Genomic DNA, 10,914 nt, shown 5'->3' on the forward strand with positions numbered 1-10,914 from the left:
AATCTTATACAAACAGTATGTTTTAAGTTGATTAACTATGATTTAATTAGGAAACAGTGTTGTCCAATGAGTAAAGACAATTGATGACCATTCTAGAGTTATTTTTAGGCACAGAATTCTATTAGAACACAGTATTGTGTGACCTCACAAGCAGTAGAACAGTCTTCTGCAAACATCTTGTCTTAGTTCAGTGTCCACAGCGAACGACTGTACGTATCTGTACAACTGCCTGGTCACTAGTAAGATGATTAGAAGAACAAGAACAAGAAGTACAAGTAGAAGAAGAAAAAGAGAAACGGCAAGTGAGCAACCATCGTCCACAGCCACAAAAGACAACATGGATGAAATCGCCGACACCTCCAACTCAGATAAAGAGAAACCCATCACATCTGAGGATGGAAGAGGCAAATCCTCTGCTTGTCGTCTCACCCCAGAGAAACTGCAGCAACACCAGGAGCAGTTTTCTTCTAAAAATCATGAGGTCAGTTTTGAGGAGGAAGATTTCACCTTCCGCTGCTTCTCTCCAGCCATGTCTGAGAACAGCTTCATGATATACGGCTCTTGGCCGTCTGACACTGACTCCGAGATCTCTGAGGAGGTTGTGCTTGATGTGGATGTCAATGCAGAGATTAGAAATGTGTGCCAGTTATTTGTTAATTCACTGATCCCTGACGAGGAGAAGTATCCTGAGACACGCTGCTCCTCTATCTTGTCTGAAGAGAGTGAGAGACCAGCCTCATCTGCTTTCTTCAATTCTGTGACCACAGTGGTATCCTTTGATATTGAAGAGGCAGTCAGGATACTCCAATCCACTAAGGCTCCCAGGAGAAAGCGGTTTACTAAACCTGACAGAAAAATTAGACTGATTTGCAAGCCAGTCTTCAAGAAGGTAAAATCACCTTGGATGAGGAGCAATAAGAATGTCAAGAGGGTCAAAATGGTTTTAACCCAAGCTCTTCCCAAACCTAAAGAGACCTCCACTCCAATGGAGCTTGAGAGACAAGAAGACTCCACAGTAAGGGAACCAGAAAGTAAACTAGCTGATGAATCTTCAATAGACTTTGAAGAGGATGAGAGAAAGTCCACAGATTCTCCTCATAAGGTTCTGGTGGCTGCTGTTGACATTGAGAAGGAAATATCTTCCCCTGACCCGGTGACTAGCACTGTTGCCTCTTGCGAAACCCCTGGCTGGACTTCCATGGTAACTCAAACCGCTCTCTATGAAGGCCAGGGAGAAGAGACTGAGAATGATGGACACACCTCAATAAGCCCTGACGGTTTTGAGATCTCAGAGACAGAACTTGCTAATGAATCCTCCGTAGACTTTGAAGAGAATAAGAGAAAGTCCACAGATTCTCCTGACAAGTTTCTGGTGGCTGCTGTTGACATTGAGAAGGAAATATCTTCCCCTGACCTGGTGACTAGCACTGTTGCCTCTTGCAAAACCCCTGGCTGGACTTCCATGGTAACTCAAACCGCTCTCTATGAAGGCCAGGGAGAAGAGACTGAGGGTGATGGACACACCTCAACAAGCCCTGACAAGTGCGATATCTCAGAGAAAGAAATAGCTGATGAATCTTCAATAGACTTTGAAGAGAATAAGATAAAGTCCACAGATTTTCCTCATAAGGTTCTGGTGGCTGCTGTTGACATTGAGAAGGAAATATCTTCCCCTGACCTGGTGACTAGCGCTGTTGCCTCCCCTGGCTGGACTTCCTTGGTAACTCAAACCGCTCTCTATGAAGGCCAGGGAGAAGAGACTGAGAATGATGCACACATCTCAATAAGCCCTGATGGTTGTGATATCTCAGAGACAGAACTAGCTAATGAATCCTCCATAGACTTTGAAGAGAATGAGAGAAAGTCCACAGATTCTCCTCATAAGGTTCTGGTAGCTGACCTGGTGACTAGCACTGTTGCCTCTTGCAAAACCCCTGGTTGGACTTCCATGGTAACTGAAACCGCTCTCTATAAAGGCCAGGAAGAAGAGACTGAAGATGAGGGATACACCTCAATAAGCCGTGGTGACTGTGAGATGTCAGAGACAGAGGGAGAACATTTTGAAACAAGATCCACCCCAATAATCTCCACCATGTTTGAGGACAGAAGGAAGACACCTTCATCTGCTTCCTCATTGTCCACTACCTCAGCCATCGTTGAGGTAACTGAGCATCCTCTCCAGGCACCAGACAGTAAAGCTTCTTGGAAAAATCTCAAGGAGACCCTGAGGAGACGAAACAAAACCGTCCCAATCTCAGTGTGCCAGGATCATATGGCTCCTCTTCATTCCAACCTGTTCTCCATTGCTCCGAGGGTAAGTTTAGTTACTCTACAGTGGATCACATTTGAGTTCAGTTGAGCCTATTTCAGCAGCATGTTGAGCTTCTGTCACCTTTTGAAGTTTGTTTTAACTTTTTGCTGTTTATTTCTAAAATAAGGTCCAGGAAATTGAACAGGATGAGGCTCCACCGAGTTCTCTCAACGAGACGTTCTCCACCACTTCCTCTAGAACTGCTCTGACACCAGATCTGAGGTTCCTTCCATTGGTATTGGAGGACTATGTAGAGGATGAGGACCTCACACCAGGCTCCTGTGCTCCCTCCACTCAGGTCTCTGCCAGCCAGCATTGCAGTGTGGAGGTAACTATGACTAGCAACATATTTTAAAAATTAAAATCAGTCAGAACACACTGAAAATTCACAGGACTATATCTGAGCTAATCTGACTTCTGTCACCTTTTGAAGTTTGTTTTAACTTTTTTTTTAAACTTAATGTTATTGTTTATTTCTAAAATAAGGTCCAGGAAATTGAACAGGATGAGGCTCCATCGAGTTCTCCCAATGAGACGTTCTCCAGCACTTCCTCCAGAACTGCCCTGACACCAAATCTGAGGTTCCTTCCATTGGTATTGGAGGACTATGTAGAGGATGAGGACCCCACACCAGGCTCCTGTGTTCCCTCAACTCAGGTCTCTGCCAGCCAGCATTGCAGTGTGGAGGTAACTATTACCAGCAACATATTTTAAAGGATGCATTTAAATAAAAATTAAAATCAGTCAGAACACTCAATTCACAGGACTATATCTGAGCTAATCTGACAAGATAAAACCAAAGTCTTAGAGGTCATAGATCAAAGAAAGCTGGATTTCTTGTTTGTTCTGGGAGATGTTTAATTCGTCCGAGCCCTCAGTTCAGAAATCACCCCTTCTCTTTCCTTTCTGTTTTTCCCTCTTAAACTGATATGAAATCATCAAATTCAAATTTCTACGAGGTGAGAAAGCCTCTCAGGGACCAAGCAAGTCTGGTTGTGTTTGACTAAAGAACATACACTCACTCCTGTATTTCAGTTGAACTCAAGTCTTTTATTTTATGTAATGACTTTGTGCTGATTGTGTGTTATTTTTCTCCCACTTCTGAAACAAAAGGAGGAAAATAATAAAATTGAAAAGGTGAAGAAGAAGAAAGTTCCACGGTGGCTTCAGCGGCTCTTCTGCTACTCTCCCCCAGAGGATTAAGTTGGCCTCTGCTGCAGGCAACTTCCCTCTCTCCATTCTGTATCTTTCTCTCTTTCTTTCTTGTAAAATCTTGTAAATAATCCTAAATAATTAAATTCAATCATCAGATCAGTTTGTTGTACTTCTATTGTTTCTTGGATACTACGAGTCTTTTGAATGCAATGAATTTTTTTTTCTTTCTTATATTCAATAAAATAATAATAATAATAATAATAATAATAATACATTTTATTTACAGAGCGCTTTTCAGGGAACTCAAAGTCGCTTTACAGATAATAAAAACAGCAGATAATACAAGGAAAATAGAAAAAAATTGAAAATTCATTAAAACATAGAAAACATTTGAATACAGATTAAAACAAATACAACACTACATCAAGAAGTACTACATGTTAAAAGCAGAGCAAAATAGGTGGGTTTTGGGTAGTGACTTAAATGTTGTGGGGTCAGTGGTGTCTCGGATGTGTTTGGGGAGGGAGTTCCAGAGGGTGGCGGCGGCAACGGAGACACACAGACAGACAGTTTGAAAGGGTGGAGTGGGTTGAGGGGGTGATAGATTTGGTGGAGATGTATAGCTGGACATCATCAGCATAGCAGTGGAAATGGAGACTATGACGACGGATGATTTGACCAAGGGGGAGGAGGTACAGGATGAAGAGGAGGGGACCAAGCACAGAACACTGGGGGACAACTTGGGACAAGGGGGCAGTTGAGGAGGAGCAGTTGTTGATGGAGATAAATTGTTGTCTGTCAGAGAGATAGGAGTGTAACCAGGTGAGGGCAGGGTCAGTGATGTTGAGGAGGGAGTTCAGCCGGGAGAGTAGGATGGAATGGTTGATGGAGTCAAAGGCAGCCGTGAGGTCCAGGAGGATGAGGATTAAGAGTAGTCCAGAGTCTGAGGAGAGGAAGAGGTCATTGGTAATTTTGAGGAGGGCAAATTCAGTACTGTGTTGTGAACGGAACCCAGATTGAAATTGTTCGAAGAGGTTATTGTTGTTGAAATTGTTCGAAGAGGTTATTGTTGAGGTGGGATTTGATCTGTGAGGCGACGACACGTTCCAGGACTTTAGATAGAAAAGGGAGGTTGGAGATGGGCCGGAAATTGTTCATAATGTCATGGTTGAGACCACGTTGTTTAATGATGGGGGTCATAGCAGCAAGTTTCAGTGAAGATGGGACGGAGGGCAGAGCTGAGGGAGGAGTTGATGATTTTGGAGACAAACCGGGAGATGGTGGGGAAGCAGTCCTTGGCTATAGCGGATGGGATGCTTGAGATGATTGTGGATAACTCAGGTCTGAAGATGGGCGCAAATTTGGAGAGGGGCTGGGTGATGAGATGGGTGGACGGGAGTGAGAGGGGGGCGAGGGGGTGTGAGACAATTGGGGGGGGGGGGCAATGTCATCATGACTCTCAAACTGCATTTTAGAGAGAAATATCCAGTCAAAGCTTCAAAGTTGGTTGTGTGCCTGAGAGATGAAGACATGACACTTTCTAAAAACTTCAATTAACAGTCAATTAACTGACAAGAAACAAGTTACCTCTGTCTGACTATCAATTCTTAAAAATGAATTTGATGGAATACGGCTGGAAAAATAGACATAGTGATGATACCTTCATAATTGGTATTTAAGACAAACTGATATTAATAAAGAGCATAGATATTTTTTTTTTTGCAAAAGGCATTTCGTGAGCTTAGAATTATAAGGTTCTATCTCCATTTTTTTCAAAATTGAGTTTTTTGCATAATATCATCCATTAGTGGTCTGTTAATGCCTGTATGGTGCTATTTTTAAATTTTCAACATTTTTTAATTAGTTATTTATAAAATAAAAAGGTTCTATCAACCAAAACACAAGCCGAGTTGGAACTTTGATGCTCAATATCTCGGAACTACCCAAAACGGAGATAGAACCCTATAATTCTAAGCTCACGATTTACTAATTCATGTTAACAATACCAAAGTGGTCTTGTTTTTGAACGTGATTTTCTTGGAAGAGATTCTGAACACAGCCCTATGACACCAAACAGCTGGGCATGTGTTACAAAAAGGGTCAATCTCATTGAGAACAAACAGATGTGGGGAGTACGACTGCATTACTGCTGCGGTCTGACAGATTCAGAACACATCTCACACAGGACTCTCTTTCAAGAGGCTCTGAAGCAGGAGAAAAATACAAATAAATTATACATCATTCTTTAAAAAGCTTCTCAGGTTTTCTTTTTGAAACATACTTCTTAAGTGCACATGGATCCAGTGGTTCGCCTGGTGGAAAAAATCCACTCAGGAGACTGTTGTCATGGCTACATAGGATTTTTTTTTTTGAATTAACATACACGTTTTCTTCTGGTACCCTACCCTCCGATGCTTGTTATGCTTCATGGGTAAAAGTGGGTCAATGACAGAAAAAAGAGGAGAACTGGAAACAAGACCCACTGAGTGACCAAGCTCAATCACTTCAGTCCTCTTGAGATATTAATAATTGAATAAGTATGTGGTGAATGCAAATCAAAAGATTTTATATGCTAATAATAGGAATACTAACAAACTATGAAGAGAAATAAAAAGAAGGAAATAAAAGTCCTAATGATGAATGATCTGCTCAATGTATAGCTCTTAAGTGATGTATTTCCAAAGGGGGTAAAAGTACAGATAGCTTCTCTTGTTGCTTCTGCATAGTTATAGGCAATCAGAGGAAGAAGTACGCGCTAGTTAGTCATGTGATAAACATGAGGACACAAATGACTTGGGTCTTCTGGGAGATGGGATGCTACATCACTCTGTGCTCCAAACAACTGAATAAAATAATCCACAGAACATGAAAATTAATTTAGCAATCCAATGTGTAACGGTGTAGTTATGCATGACTTATTATGTGAAGGCTAAATTAGCAAACATTTTTGAGTAAAAAGCACAACTCTTCTGGGAAATGTAGGCCGCAACACTTTAAAAAATCCTGCTGACGCTTCTTATGCATACAGTATATGTGCATATTTATGTTCAGTCTCTTGATTCTGGAACAAACGCAAACACCTGGACAAAGCATTTACACTAACTCTCATACATAGTTATAAAATGTAAGTGGACATGAATGATTCACTCAATTTTTTTTATTGTAAATGGCCATAAATAATTGCTATTTTTCTCAGTCTTTGACAGACAAGTATTCATGTATCATTTCAAACACTAACCTTTTGAATTAAACAAAACGTCTCAGTTTAGTCCTTTGAAAAACCTATACTATATTTACAATAAAATACACTGGGATTTTTTTTTTAACTATAGCTACAAATACAGACACACATACACAGTACATACACCTGTACTCTGTTTAAAAACTCACTGGCTCCAAAATCAGCGTTAGAAGTTGTAAATTAGACTATGAAGCATTTCTATTTTCTCTGCTTTATATTGAAGACTGTAAGACTGATTAAGATAAAAGACTAATTCAAATAAAATAGAACTGTCAATGTCAATCTGTCAATGAAACTGCCCCCCCCCTCCCCATTATTTGTATTTGTCCTAAAATTCTTGAATAGTTTGCAGCACACCAGCAGATCTCCTGCAGGGTCTCTGTCTAGCTGCATGGCCACCAGGGCACTGACATCAACCAGCATGAATCCAGTAGCCTGCAACTTAGTCTGACTCAGTAGCCTCGGCTAAATCACAATCACTGTCCCGGCCAGAGCTTGGGGTGTCTGCCAGCGCGTGCTGGGGCCTTGCAACATTTCCATCTGGCCTCTGGGGAGTCGCACATCAATTGCTCTCAGCTAAATGCACTCACATATGAATATTTCAGTACAATTTAATGTTTCAGCCACAGCCCCAAAGGAGCAGAGCATCAATTTGTGAACACAGTTCTCCTGGAGTTAAAAGCCAGGCCGGATAATACAGTATGAAAGGCGCTGTCAATCTAGAGGACCCTTTTTCACTTCAGAGACAGAAAAAAAGCAGACCCCTTCGCCTTCAGAATCCAGCTGCATACAAACAGCTTTTCAAAGTTTCCTCAGTAAAGTGGCCGACTGAGGCAGCAGCAGGCAGCTTTTGGTTCACCAGAGTCACCATTCGGTGCGGGCACGGCCAGCTTCCTCTGAGCTCTGGCTGTCTGCCATGCTCACACGCACACAGACACACACAGATGGTGGAGGGAGTGGGTCAGGGAGTCATGCACCTGCTGTCCTGTTGATAAAATACCCCAAAGTGATGCTGAAACCTCTTCCTTCACACAGAAAGACTTCCCTCAGGTGTGAGAACATGAGTGCTTTACAAAACAGGCAAATTGTGACACTAGTGAGTTAATCAGTTGGTCAGTAAGCGGAGTAGCACAGAGCACATGACAGCAGAGTAAAGCCTGGACTCATGTTTATTATGTTAAATTACTCAACCAATGTACTGTATGTGTATGTGTATTGTGCAGCTGAGTAAACATTCAGTGGTTTGTCTTCACTGTGACATTGCATCAAATAATTATTTTTATTATCAATTAATCTGCAATCTTTTTCCCTAAACTAATATATATACAGTATATACTATATCTTTATTTCAGACTCAGGGTCCAGAGCAAGACAAACACAACAACATACACACGACACAAACGATGTAAGCTAAAACATAGAAATAGGGATTTACATAGTTCATATCAAAAATAGAAATTACTATAACGTTAAAAAGAGTCTGTAATGCAACAATCTCACAGACCCAGAAGTAACATATCCAATCTGCTGGTTTTCTACCAGATCTTTACTTAACAGTTGCAGATGACAAAGAATCAGATAACGTTTAATTTTTGCTTGAAAAATGACTCAACAACAATTGTCAGAAAGGTTGCCTATCGATTTTTAGTCAACTAATCAACTCTAAAAGTGAAAACCATTAGGATAATGTTTAGAATTAATTGATTCATTTGTCCAATGCTCATAAAAAAACATTAATGCATATGTTGGAAAGAACAGCAGTTTTTGTCCAGTCCCTAAAGCACACAAACCATGTTCAATTTAAGTTGCAACAAAATCTAATGATAATAATAGTAATAGAAATAAATCCATTGATGATTATTCCTTTCAAAACTGGTGTATTGATATTTTTCTTTGTCACACACTTATAGTGATAGCTTTGTTTTGACTAGTCCAAACAGATATGCTTCTTGACTCATTTAAGTGACACAGCCTCTTGTTAAAGCCACTGATAAGCAACAAGATTGCCACTTTGTTGTAATGAGAGCAGCTGATAATAAAATACAAAATGTGCATTTGTAAACTAAAACAGGCAACTGACAGTTACACTAATATGGTAATAATGGCTCTGGTTCTTGGGCCCAACAATGCAAGAAATGCCCTCAGGCACCAATCAAAAATTAATACTAATTATCATGTGAATACTGCATTAACTCAGAAGAATTATGAATTATAAATCTACAACATGGTTCCCCTCTCAGAACGGACTCGCTTGCATGAGGATGTGATTTTTTTTTTTTTATTCCTGGCTGAGGCATTTTTGAGCACCTGTCACAAAATGAATAACTGTGCATGCAGAAATACCTTCACTGTTGTGAGACAAAAAAAACCAACAACAATAAAAACAAACAAAAAAACGTTGTTTTTTGCAGTGCAATATATTTTAATCAAAGTAATGCTTTGTCTTTTTGTCTTAAAGTCATTTACATAATTTGTGGAGATATCCACGCATTTTTAATATCTTATTACCTGAGAATGCATTTAAAGCCAAACTCACTATGGAAGTTCAATTTAGTGAGCAAAATTATCCAGATTCATTTATTTAAGCATTCAAATAAGTTGATATAAAGATAAGAAATGTGGTTAGACAAACAGAGGAAAATACATGTTAAAAAAGCAAACTGGCAGAGAAGTCACAACATAAAACTTGCAGAATTTAGTTTAGCAACTCATTCAACAACACATTGAAGCTGTGACTGCTCTTAAGGCCTTGTCCTGAATTATGTAACACAAAAAAACATAAAGGTCAGATGAATTAAGGCTTTGAGTCCCTCTGAGACCACATGTACTAAAACTGCATCTAAAGCTGCTGTTGCTCCTTCCTACACCAAATTGCACATGCTACAGTACGCTCTTCCAAACAGCAGCGAGCTTTGACGGGCTATGAATGAAGAAATCAAACGTGAAGATTTTTCTTGGCGCACTGTGTCTGTTGTTGTTGTTCTTCTATTACCATGATATGATGTTTTTACCACTGGCAGCATTATAGTGCAATATTTTAGTGAGTTGGTTCTTGTTCTCTTTGTAACATTGCACATACATGAGCATGTGAAGAAGAAGAAGAAGAAGAAGAAGAAGAAGAAGAAGAAGAAGAAGAAGAAGAAGAAGAAGAAGAAGAAGAAGAAGAAGAAGAAGCTTTGATGTAAGCAATTCATGATTTAAAATATATCTTTCAACATTCCCTGTGCAATTTTATGGATTATGAAGAAGGAAGCACATCCATCATGTTTGTTAGACAAACAAACCATTCTTATGAATGACACTTAATTTAAACATGTGTTTGTTTTCAGGAAAACACCAAAGAGCAGCTTCAATTTTGTATATAGTTAATAATGAATAGCTGATAATTCCAGAAATTGGAGTACAGGAGTTCTGTTTCATTTTCAGAATCGCCTCTTTACCACTGTGTAGCCTACTAAAAAAACCCCCACAGGATAGGGTTGAGAGAATGTATATAGTCATAAATAATTTTTCTATACTAAAGGGTTTAAAATTCATCTTATTTAGGAAGATAAATTAGCTTAAAAATACACAATTATTATTTTTTTTAGACTTGTGAATTACAAAATAAATGTAGTGCTTCAAACACTGTAACACTCACGCTGAGAACCTTGACCCTCTCACTGCACTTCAGTGTGCATCAGGCATTCCCTGCAGATCTCACACAACACATCTTCATTTTAATCACATCAAGCCAGTTAATAAACAAACTGGCACAACTTCAACTGAATTCAGCCTGGGGAGTCTGAAGGGATGGCCACTGTAAATTACTTATAGGTCTGACAATGGAGGCAAAGTGCCATAGAACCCTAAAACATTCAAGAGAAAACGAGTCACTGTGAGAAGTTCAGTATGGCAGGCCAGGAACCCTCCCCTGCCCTCCCCTCCCCCGAATCCCAAACAAGAACATTTGGCTCTTGCCAAAGTTTAAGTGGATGATTTCAGTCACACATATATATTGCATGAGGTTAATGGGCCCCATCAAATTGTGATTAGAGATTCTTCAGGGAGGCTTTTATGCCAGAGTGATGTCTGGGTTAGGTCTAGCAGTCATTAACAGGTCACAAACAATGGTGCTGCATACAATATTTCATCGAACATTGAATATAAAACTACCATAAACCCAATCTATGACCTGCTGCATTAGCCAAACAGCACAATAACTTCA

The 10,914-nt window shown here is 39.9% G+C and overlaps 2 protein-coding genes across 2 annotated transcripts; both read left to right on the forward strand.

Moving 5' to 3' along the window:
• Positions 1-264: 264 nt before the first annotated feature.
• On the forward strand, positions 265-1,823 carry LOC146989832 (uncharacterized). Its single transcript, XM_085773021.1, has 3 exons — positions 265-1,277; positions 1,323-1,720; positions 1,812-1,823. Exons 1-3 carry the CDS (start codon positions 338-340, stop codon positions 1,821-1,823), a joined length of 1,350 nt encoding a protein of 449 aa, XP_085629147.1. The 5' UTR covers positions 265-337.
• Positions 1,824-1,905: 82 nt separating this feature from the next.
• Positions 1,906-3,625, forward strand: LOC146989833 (uncharacterized). The gene is made up of 3 exons (XM_085773114.1): positions 1,906-2,314; positions 2,439-2,639; positions 3,425-3,625. The coding sequence occupies exons 1-3, from the start codon at positions 1,949-1,951 to the stop codon at positions 3,512-3,514; spliced, it is 657 nt and encodes a 218-aa protein (XP_085629240.1). The 5' UTR covers positions 1,906-1,948; the 3' UTR covers positions 3,515-3,625.
• The last annotated feature ends 7,289 nt before the right edge of the window (positions 3,626-10,914 follow it).

Source organism: Trachurus japonicus, chromosome 3, assembly GCF_045865225.1.
Source record: "Trachurus japonicus isolate A0001 chromosome 3, Traja_1.0".
Lineage (NCBI taxonomy): Eukaryota > Metazoa > Chordata > Actinopteri > Carangiformes > Carangidae > Trachurus > Trachurus japonicus.